This window comes from Xenopus tropicalis, chromosome 4, assembly GCF_000004195.4.
Source record: "Xenopus tropicalis strain Nigerian chromosome 4, UCB_Xtro_10.0, whole genome shotgun sequence".
Classification (NCBI taxonomy): domain Eukaryota; kingdom Metazoa; phylum Chordata; class Amphibia; order Anura; family Pipidae; genus Xenopus; species Xenopus tropicalis.
Window position 1 is genome coordinate 75127967 of NC_030680.2, and position 11776 is coordinate 75139742.

The window sequence follows — 11776 nt, forward strand, 5'->3', positions numbered from 1 at the left end:
AATGTCAGTACATCATAGACACAAACAAGAAGTCTTGTGAATGAGAAAATAGAAGTTTATTGTTTTGTAAATGATTGTGAGAAGTCATTTTATGAATGGCTGTCATAGATGCTGGATGAATGGCTGTGTGTGTGTGTTTGTGTGTGTGTGTGTGTGTGTGTGAGGAGGTGGCAGAGTATGGAATTTCAGAGAATGAGACTAATTCGATAAAGATGTAATTACTGCTCACTAATTAAATTCATTTGGGCTGTAAGTTTGAGCCTAGATATGTATTCTGCCTATGGGTCATGTCACGTGTTTTTAGTACCATCCTGGCAGTTGGTGAACCAGGCTGATATTTATTTTGAACAGTGAACATATAAATAGGCAAATGCTGCACAAAGGGACAACAGGGATGGATGCAGCTTGCACTACTATGCTCCATTTGTATGCCAGTGCAATGCGGAGGGTGCAAACATCTTGGAAAAAGCAGCCGGCACAAATCCGGATCACCACCCAAATGAAGTGGATGACTGGGTATGCCCATCTGTTCATATAGCTGACTCTGATATCATGCAGGTTTAGGAAATTATTCTCTGAAAATAAAATAGTAGTAAAATGCAAAATAGGATAAACATACTGGGATCTAATGTGACTTTCTACTAGAACAAGACTTTCAATATATTCCCTAGTCGTAAGTTGGTATATGAAGACAAAGTTAGTCTACTGCTGTTATTATATGACAGTGCTGTAAAATGAAAACAATGTACATTTCACACACTGTAGTAAAGTTAAGTGGTTTGAGTGGTAGACTGAGTGAGACATACATGTATGGCCAAAATTATCGATACACTCATTCTAACATCCCATACATAGAATTAACTGTCAAGTTTCAAACTATCTCTGGATACAAGGTGCAATATATTGGCCACACACAAGGTTAACATGTATGTATGTATGTATGTATATTTTTATTTATAAAGCGCTACTTATGTACGCAGCGCTGTACAGTAGAATACATTAATACAAACAGGGGGTTAATAAGGTAATAGATAAATACAAAGTATAACAATAAATACAAATAAATACAAGATACAGTTGCAATAAGAGTCAAAGACACAAGAGGATGGAGGTCCCTGCCCCGTAGAGCTTACAATCTATATCACAATGTTCATTCCCAAGCATTGGCTGAAGTAATGTAAAGTGATGTAACAATGTTCACTTGAATGATGTTTCATCATCTGCATCAGACAACTTTAAATCTCTATGGGCAAATCCAAGTAAATCCCACCAACAGGGTTTCAACATCTAGGGTTATGCTTTCCCACAAGACTAGATGCTGTTAAAGTATTAACCAAATATCTAGGAGTTAACATAACAAAGACATATGATTAGTTATACGCAGCAAATTATCCCTCCATCTTTAAACATCTATGTGGGAGACTTGCTGACTGGACTCAATTGCAAATTTGATTATTTGGGTGAATAGCAATGGTCCGAATGATCGTCTTACCATTACCGTATATTTATTCAGGGCCCTCCCTAGTCCAATTTATGCTAAAGAAATTCACTTTTTCCAAAGAGACATCATGAATTTAATTTGGAATAACAAAAGACACCGGGTAAATAAACACACACTACTCAGAACTTATAGCCGAGGAGGACAAAATGTCCCCCATTTCCTCACATATTATAAAATATACAATCATATCACATATCAAACCCCATCATTCTACACCATCTAAAGATTTGGACCCTCATGAAACCCAAAATGCTAACACATCAAACAAATAGCAACTTACAACCTCTGGTAGGGAACCCAGATTTCATACCAGGATTATCTGCTAAAAATTTCTCTTAGTGGTCACAAAACAATTATAATAAACTCACAGACCTCATTACTTCCCGAGGACTGAAATCACTAGACTATCTAAAGGAAAACAACAAGATCCCACCCTCAGAATACTACCGATACACACAAATCCGTCACTTCTATGTTTCACAAAACCCAAACCTCCCAACTTCAGAAATGTCTAATTTTGAATTCCAGTGCAAGTCTCCCACAAGCCTCTCAGGGTCGATAACTCAGATATATGGTCACTTAATGACAGAATCCCCAGACATATCCCCTGATATATATGAAAGAATGGGATGCAGATTTACATTCCCCATTCCCCTACCAGAAATGGGTAAAAATATGGCAATCCACAAAAAAGATTTCCCCTAATATAAGTATCAGAGAAACAGCATACAAACTTCTTTCTACATGGTATGTCACACCAGTATTAAAAAACAAGTTTATTCCCTCCCCTTCACCACTATGCTTTAGGGGTTGTACAACACAAGGAAACTACTTCCACTCTTGGTGGTCTTGCCCAATTGTGAAAAAATTTTGGTCCCAAACATTCCAACTTATCTCTCAAGTGTTACAAACAGATATCACGGTAGACCTTGAGCTGGCACTATTTTCATTATAAAAAAAATTAACAAAATCTCAGAAGAAATTGGTACTGCATTTCATAGCCGCAGCACGCTGGGTGATTGTCTTGAACTGGTTAGCCCCACATCTGGCTATTTCCAAATTAAAAACCCGCATGGAACATATACAAAATATGCATTACCTTGCTGCTATCCGATCGAACTCGATGGACCAACATCAAGAAGTCTGGGGAGCCTGGACATCCTTCAGAACACATCAACTCTAACACCAATCCATAGCGGACACAAACAACTCTCCCTGACTCCCACCTGGACACCTCTACTCTCTCACAGAACATAAAATATCACCTGCCGCTATAGATACCACCCATTTCTATCAAGCTGTATTGTAACCCATGTCACCAATATTGTTATTAATCAATGTGTAAAAATAAAAATTGATAAATAAAGAGATTATAGAAAAAAAAGTATCAACCAAAGCTGCCCATTTGGGAGGGCCACATTCATATTAATGCCCCTGGTTTTAGATGGAGATATATAGGCAGGTATTCACAAACCTTAGGCCATATAGTGAATTTACCTATAAGTTGCAGGAATGTTAAAGAAGGCCACTATCAGAAATCTTCTTTTTTCTAAGGTCTCACTGTCATATACTGAGGTGTACTAGTTATTGGTTTTCATGCTCTTGCAGTGACAGAGAAGTTGCCCACTCATAACCCTCCCCTGATAGCTGCTGTGAAAGTGATTGAGTGATTTGGCACAAATACTTTTTGTTTTTTCTATATCCACAGAAATCAATAGAAAAGCTTTCTTTCTACAAACACTGCTAACGGTTTGGCCTTTAAATGTGCCCAACTCAACTTTTAAACAAGCCATTCATAACCTTTTAATAAAGTTCTTTTTTAATAAACAATCCCTAGTACAGGTATAGAATCTATTGTCCAGAATGTTTGGGACCTGGGGTTACCAGGGGAAAGTCACGATACCGAAGCTTGAATGAATTCCGAAACTTTCGTATTCGTTGCGACAAATACGATTTCTAAAATTTTGAGAAAATACTATTTTTCCCATTTGGACCCAATCGTATTTTGATAAATCAGCCCCCTAATGTTTTATTACAGAGAAAATTAAATCATTTTTAAAAATTTGAATTATTTGCTTAAAATGGACTTTATGGTAAAGCTTTCTGGATAACAGGTTTTATGTATAAAGGATCCCATATTTCTATATATTATTATCCCTCTTAATTGAAACCTATTTTCTTGGGAAGTTCTTACACAGTGCTCTTCAGTAGTCAGTTAGTAGAAGAGTTATCCGTCAGTGCTATATACGGTATGAGATAGGGACGTTTACTATTCACCTCAAGAATAACCTGTGTGTTTATTTTTGGTACAGGGGGACTACTTTCCGAAGGATTACAAAATAATTGTGAGATATGAAGAAGTTCTCCGCTGTCAAAACATCACCAGTCTGGTAAACTCATTGTTGTATTTCTTCCTAACATTTGAATTATTAAAAGAATAGCATGAATAAAATAACCAGTAAAAAACATTTTAACAAATACAAGCTCATATACTCCAATGAAGGTAACCGTGCTGCCAAGGGTTTAACGATTCAGCTCTCAATCTTGGTGTACACCTCCACCAGTATGTAAGGGCTCTGGCACACGGGGAGATTAGTCGCCTGCGACAAATCTCCCTATTCACGGGCGACTAATCTACCCGAAATGCCATCCCACCGGCGAACATGTAAATCGGCGGTGGGATGGCATATGCGGCGCCACGATTTCAGGGCAACTCAAGGCAACAAGGCACCGCGTATGCCATCCCACCGGCGATGTCCTATGTTGCTCACCAAACCCTTTGATCTTGCTCCCAGTGGCCTCAAAGTTAGTGCCCATTTTTGAATTTCTGACTTGGAGGCAAGTTTTGGAAGCATAAAGACCATGTGTACTGCTCAACAGAGCCTCTAGTAATCTGCTAGTCCTCATTGGGCTACTATTTAACCACTCTGAGTCCTTATTGTTTACCTACTAGGAAAGTTTTTGTGCTTTTTTTTTCACTGAAATGTTGCTCACGGGTAAAAAAGTTTGGGGACCCCTGTCCTATGTCAAGGAAAAGCATGAAATTGTGGAAAACAATACACTATCTTTGGAATATTCTGTGGGAAGTTCTCCATGTTAAATCTCTTTGCCTAGAAGTTCAACCAGACACTGCTGCCATGAGGCAAAGTAAATATCTTACTTCAGGCAGCAACTCTCTATGGGTTACCAGGGCTGGCAAAAATCCACTGCTGGTATCTTGCAGAGGCAGAACTATGGTAATCAATTTGTGCTCTTTGCTCTAGCAATTCAAAGGGTACTAATCCTCTCTTCACTTGTGTAACTGCTTTGCCCAGCTGATCAAAGTAATCACAGTATAGTAGTAGTAATAGTAGTAGTAGTAATAGTTCTGTAAACCCCCCAGATAATGTGACTTCTTGCATAGATTACGCTCATAGTTCACCAGCAGTGAAGCAGTGCACTCAAGTGGGGAGTCAAGGTTGTCATAGTAAGAAAGTCACAGTGCAGTGCAATGGGCAGAAGGAGTCAGTTAAAACCCATCTTTTTTTTATAAGGTTGAACTAGGCCTTACAGTCCCCACACAACAATAGCATTGATCTTGTGCCAATGTTCGCGTAGGCTGAAACAATATCAGAAATTATGCAAATGAGTGTAAACGAGATACTGTGATAAAATCACTATGTTATTTATTATAATACAGGTATAGGACCCGTTATCCAGAATGCTCAGGACCAAGGGTATTCCGGATAAGAGGTCTTTCTGTAATTTGGATCTCTATACCTTAAGTCTACTAAAAAATTAGTAAAACATTAATTAAACCCAATAGGATCGTTTTGCATCCAATAAGGATTATTTATATCTTAGTTGGGATCAATTACAAGGTTCTGTTTTATTATTACAGAGAAAAAGGAAATCAGCTTTAAAATTCTGAATTATTTGATTAAAATGGAGTCTATGGGAGGCAAACTTTCCGTAATTCTGAGCTTTCTGGATAACAGGTTTCCGGATAAGGGATCCCATACCTGTATAACTTTTGCTATTGTGGACATAGTTCAACCTATTGCAACATCGACATGTTATCATTTTATCAACCATTTTGCTTTAATTTCATGTTTTTAAATCTGTATAAATCAGGTCTCAGTCATTGGTTTTACCATTATATTTACCGCAGAGGAACCAAGGAACCACAGTAGAAGAGTTACGTTCCCTGTGGAGTATAATAAATGAAGGAATATTGATGAAAATCATAGAAGTGTTGCCAGAGAAACACCCCTCCTTTGGTTACATCAAAGAACTTCTTAAAATCTTTACCCAACTGTTACCTGACAATTTAAAGGTATCGTCATTAGAAATAGATGATGATGATATATATATATATATATATATGAAATGAAATATATGAAAATATATAACAAGAATGCTTCTACACCAATAGTCATGCAATGATCAAAAAATTGTCTTAATTAATCACATATTATATTATATATAATGTTTCAGTCCTCACTGGACTACTATTACTGCAGCTTTTCTATAGTTATGGAGATTTTCAGTAACTTCTAATATCCTTATACAGTATATTTCAATAGCAATATACTATCCCTCACACTCTTTTTATATATAGATTTTGGATTTTCAGTGTTTTTTGGGTTTGTTTTTTTTTAAACAAGGACAATGAAATACTTTTTATTTTAATATCCCCCCTCGGAATCATTACGGTTAATTCTAAGCCAATGTGATCTTATAACTTTATTGCAGTGTTTTATTTTTTTATGATAGATCCAAACAGAAATTATTGAGGATATCATGGAAAGACTGAGGAAACCAGATGAAACTGGACCAGGGAAAGCAGTTCGTCCCAAGGCACTGCTAGATAACTGCTTCAGAGTCCTGTATGCACTTTATGAGGAGGAATGTAATCTTTGTAACCCCAGGTCAGAAGCCGAGGATGACACATTGTGTCCTTCAGCAACAATTCCACCAATAATAGATTATAAAAACTCCTCATATGAGAGATAACACTGTAAAATTCAGTTTTGTGATTTTGCATATGTCGGAGACACAGAATAGTCAGTACAATTCTTTCTTCCATTCTTGATACATAATCTTAATTAGTACAAGTTAAGACAATTGCATTGTACCATGTATTAGACACTATGGAATCATTATTTAAGTGCAAGCACCGGTAACTTTATATGGAAACCAGTTCTGAGCTGAATGTTTGTATCAAAGTGCCATATCTGCTAAATTGCAATGTTTTAAATAAGGGCTGTGCAACTGGAGGCTCGTAGGCCATATGCGGCCCTCCAAAGATATTTATTGCCCCTCAGTCTGCTCCAAGGCACCATAGACTGCACTATATGACGTCATAAATGCAATTCAATCCGGCCCCACTACATGTAAAAAGTTGCACTGCACTGGACTGCACTAGATAATAAATAGAATACATTTCCCTGGGATTGCACTATTTAGTATAGTCCTTTTTTGCATCTTTAGAAATATTTCAGTACACTTCTATGATATTTATTCGGTACTTTGAAGACTTATAAAGAAAGTGATGTTGCAAAGACTCTGGTAACAAAAATACAGATTCATAAAATGCAATAGATTTAAAGGTTCTCTGCATAGATAGTTTTACACTGCTTTGCATATTGTTCACTAGTGCATGGTGCATTGTTCCCTAGTGTTTGGTGCATTGTTCATTAGTGCATGGTGCAATGTACCGAATTCACTTTTTTGGATTTGGCCGAACCCCAAAATCCTTTGTAAAGGATGCGACCGAACCAAATCTGAATCCTAATTAATCCTAATCTCTAGTGCTTGGTGCATTGTTTACTAGTGCATGGTACTATGTTCTGCATTGGTTGGTGCATTGGTCTACTTGTATGTTATGCACAATGCAAATTACTGAATTACTGTCCCTATCCTGCTTGACTATAATTCCTCTCAGTTTTTCATGGTCTTGCAATATCAGAATTTGTAATACAGAACTGAAGGAAGTAACCATAAAGTAAACAACCCAGAAACCCAGTTGCAGAAAAAAAATGATATAGAAATTACATTGAAGGGTTTCAAAATGAAGAAGAGGGGGCACCAGACAATAGAGGAAGGCTAGGGCCTACTTGAAGGGGTGTGGATTGCAAAAACTCAGGTATCCAGCCTGTAACCCTCCAGTTGTTGTTGACTGTTGGTAGTGAGAATTTCCCCTCTAAAGTGGGGTGTTACTTTTTGCCAAGACTAATTCAGGATAAGGCTTAGTCCAGCAGCCCCCTCTCTCCATGTGTTCCAGTCCTCCTGGTCTGGACCTGGGCAGCGGGAGGGAATTGCTAATTTAGAAAATGTTACTGCACTCCTTTGCTAAACCAGCCAAACTCCCTGCTAAAAAATGGAATTTTGACTCCATGTGAGTACAAGTAAGAATTAATTGTGAGTGCCATTTTGCTGCTAATTTATAAGCAATGATGCAAGCATCTTATGTCTCCTTGTGACCAGCTTTGGCTAAAGCCTCCTATATTTTATATTTATGATACTATATGCTTTACCTTGTACTACTAAATCTTTCACTGTTGCTACTGCTGTCCTTTTGAATAATTTCCAGTAACGTTTTCATAGATACAGGCTGGCTATATCTGTGTAACATTCTCATGTTATTATTTTGTTGTTGCCCCCCGTTAATCTGCTGTGCGTGTGCTGATGTTTGCAATCACAGCTCCCAGCATGGGATACATGCTCTCTTACATGCTCGTGTTTTTTAACCATTTTCTTGGTTTGTTTTATTTGCATAACAGCCGCCTAATGGCTCTGTGAGCTCAGCGCAGAAGCATGACCAAAGCTGCATGACCGGTTATGGGATTTCTCAGTGCACGTGTATGTTTGTCAATCATCTGATATCATGGAACTGAGAGATACAGCTCTGCTTCCCCACAGAATGGATTGTATTGGACCTAAATCTATTCTCTTCAGTAGCATTACAACACTTCCCTGGCATCCCTGCAAAACAATATTATGGCAGACCCCTCTATATCACATGGATGTGGCCCTTTTTGGGCCCCCCCACCACTGATATTGCTAACCCTAACTAAAGAATAGATATTTAATGTGGCTTTAGAAACAAAATAAATAACAACTAATAAGACCCCTAGGTACATATAATTAGATCACATAGGATTAAAAAATAAAATACCTTATGAACTTTAAATGCATTATGTATATATTGAGAGATGTACGGTATGTTTATGGAGGGATTGGGATTGAGAAACTTGAGGTTATTGGAATTGGATTTCTGAGTTTGCTAAGGACCCTTGGCATTCAATCCCTTTCTTATAGACTGGGATTAGGCTGGCCTGGCACTGTGCATTTATTAAGGTAACCAGATACCATAAATATATACATATAAGCAATGTTTATTACAGAGAGAGACTTTTTGCAATTACAAAGGTTAACTGTGGTGTGGGAGATTTTGCAAAAAAACCCAAACACCTAAAAGGGAGAATGCAAACAGACTAACATAATACTCTATGGGATTATCCAATGGCACACACTAACAGAAAAGTATCATTTTAATGAAAAGGCTTTATTTACATGAAACTGTTTTACATATGGACTGTTTTAATACAATTTATTTTTATAGAGATTTGCAATGCTTAGGGGTATAGTTAATGGTCTCACATGCAGTGAATTTATGATATTTGGGTGGGTAAAGGATTCTAGGAACAAGAAATTGTTGGCAAGGAGGGATCTTAGAGCATATCTTGCACAGGGTCCCATGCAGGGGCAGGGGCAAATTGAGAAACATGTCTCAGGTGGCAGCACCCAGTAGGTTGCCACACGTGGGAAAAAGCCACTCCTGGTAACTTTGAGCTGAAATTCCTGTTGTTAAATTTTGGCTTCTCTAATGCTAGGGTTACCTTGTTTTTCTTTCTGTAACTCTGGACAGAGGGCAGTGATGTTACAGGGGCAAATGGGTGATCTCAGGTGTAGTACGGGTTATTTCGGGGGTGGGGCTGTGATGTTGGGTCTTTGAAACAGTGATTGGCTAATAGACAAGGGGTGTCCTCTCAAGATTTTCCTAATTTGGAAAAACAGGCAGGCAGTTTTTACTCAGAAAGCCCTTATGGAACAAGGCAGGCAACCCTGTCTAATGCAGAGAGTACTGCTGCGTTCTCTGCACTAGCTATATGGCCCCTCCTCACCCCTAAAGGATCACAAAAAGTTAAGTGCAGGGGTGAGGGGTGGCATTGTGTAGGCGGCAATGAGGGCAGAATCACCCTTGGGGGCCCATTTACTTACTCACGAACCGGCCGAATGCGTCCGATTGCGTTTTTTTCGTAATGATCGGTATTTGCCGATTTTTTCGGAAAATTATTGTGACTTTTTCGTTGCCATCCAAATGTTGCGCAAAATCTGGCGATTTTTTCGTAGCGCTAAAACTTGCGCGAAAAGTCGCGTCTTTTTCGTAGCCATTCCGAAAGTTGCGCAAAATGTTGCGATTTTTTCGTAGCGTTCGGATTCATTCAAGCTTCAGTATGGTGACTTTTCTTGGGCCAGGTTGGAGCTGCAGAGTGCCATTGAGCCCTATGGGAGAATTTCCTTGGGCCAGGTTGGAGCTGCAGGGTGCCATTGAGTCCTATGGGAGGCTTCCAAAATCATGCTAAGTCTGAAAGTTTCGGCTGCCGCTTACGAGCGCTCAATACGAAAAAGTTGCGACAAGATACGAGCGAATCGTAATGGCTACGAAAAAATCGTATTGGTAACGAAAAAGTCGCAACAATTTCCGAAAAGTCGTAAAGGCGCCGAAAAAATCGCAAAAAATACGAAAAAGTCGCAAAATGTTCGTTTTCCAATCTGAATTTTTCCAATTCGGATTCGAATTTGTGTCTTAGTAAATCAGCCCCTTGGTCTAATTACGAAAAAGTCGCAAAATGTTCGTTTTCCAATCTGAATTTTTCCAATTCGGATTCGAATTTGTGTCTTAGTAAATCAGCCCCTTGGTCTAATTACGCTCATGCACACGTTTCATTTGTGGCTCTTGAATGTAAAAGAAATGCACATAAATCTGTTTTTAAAAAAAATTATCTTTATGAATAATATTTTTGTAATATGATGACAGTTTTCTTTGTTTATGAGTGTCTTATCATTTTATAACTAATTAAAAGTTTTGATATTCTTATCTTTCCAGTTTTGTGTCTTTTCTGTCTAAAAGGGGTCAGTAAGAAATTTTAATACTGTTGGTCACCAAATTGTACAAATTGTGAAAGTGTCTTAAGTACGACAAATTTATAGCAAGCTATCTGGTAGTTTTATGTATTTGTTGTAAAAATCATGTCATAGTAGCTGCTTTGCTTCTGACCAGTCATTGTTCCTATTGTGTTTGTTTTTGTTCATAATCCTTACCTCTGCTGTATTGTGACTGTAGCTGGGAAGATTACTCCTGGGTTATTATCCTGCTACCTACACAAATGTTGATGCTAGAACGCAGAACAGATTGCGGTACACACAAAAAATGTTGTGTGCCGTGCTTATTCTGACCCTTCCACTGATCTGCACACGAGAGGTTCTATAGCAACCAAAAGCATAAAAACACATCTAAAAATAAACTATAGGGAACTGTGATCCTAACATCTTTTGAGGTCTGCAACCCTGGATCTTTTGGAGATATATACATGTCCTCTTATTATAATCAAGCCCCTGACATAAAGCCCATCTCCCCCCCAGTGCAATTTCACTCTACTACACTAAAAGAGCAGAATTTCTGATTGAAATATTGGCGTACCTTGTATTTTAATGTAATCGCGCCATAGGGGAATAGACTTTTGGTGAGCTCAGTTCATGTTTAGCCAAACAACAAATTCAGAATTATTTTTTCTTTATTGTGAAACACTGTAGTCCGTTAAACACTTTGAGCCAAGTTTCATAATTTGTTTTTTACTTGGAAAAAATTATGTAATATGTTTTAGTACCTAGGTTTTTCATAGCATCTCTAGAGAACGTTAAACCAAAGAAACATCTGTATTATTGTATTAGATAGCTTGTCATGTCTAACCATCACGATCAGGCTGGAATCCAGAGATGAAGAACAGCCTGTACTACGCTTCCCACCAGCTCTTAAGGGTGTGTACAGGGGTCGAAGGACTGTGTGGAGAAGGGAAAAGAGTGCTAAACTGGCAGAAAAGCAACTCCCACATGAAGTCAGGATAGTCAAATCAGCAAGCAACAGGTCAGGAACAGGCCAGGTCAGGGCAGGCAGTAGAGGCTCTCAGACAAGTACTTCAGACAAGTGGTCAAACTTGGGAAATCACA

General features: G+C 38.3%; 1 protein-coding gene across 2 annotated transcripts in view; it reads left to right on the plus strand.

Annotated features, from left to right (window-relative positions):
• Nucleotides 1-9960, plus strand: part of il34 (interleukin 34) — a 42793-nt gene extending 32833 nt beyond the window's left edge. The window contains exons 4-7 of one of the 2 annotated variants that reach the window (XM_031900832.1): nucleotides 3814-3891; nucleotides 5652-5816; nucleotides 6257-6411; nucleotides 8266-9960. In XM_031900832.1, coding sequence (XP_031756692.1) covers nucleotides 3814-3891; nucleotides 5652-5816; nucleotides 6257-6411; nucleotides 8266-8284 — 417 coding nt within the window. In that variant the 3' untranslated portion in view covers nucleotides 8285-9960. Of the gene's footprint in view, nucleotides 1-3813; nucleotides 3892-5651; nucleotides 5817-6256 lie in introns of both variants that reach the window. The other variant, XM_012961644.3, reaches the window with a different exon arrangement.
• The last annotated feature ends 1816 nt before the right edge of the window (nucleotides 9961-11776 follow it).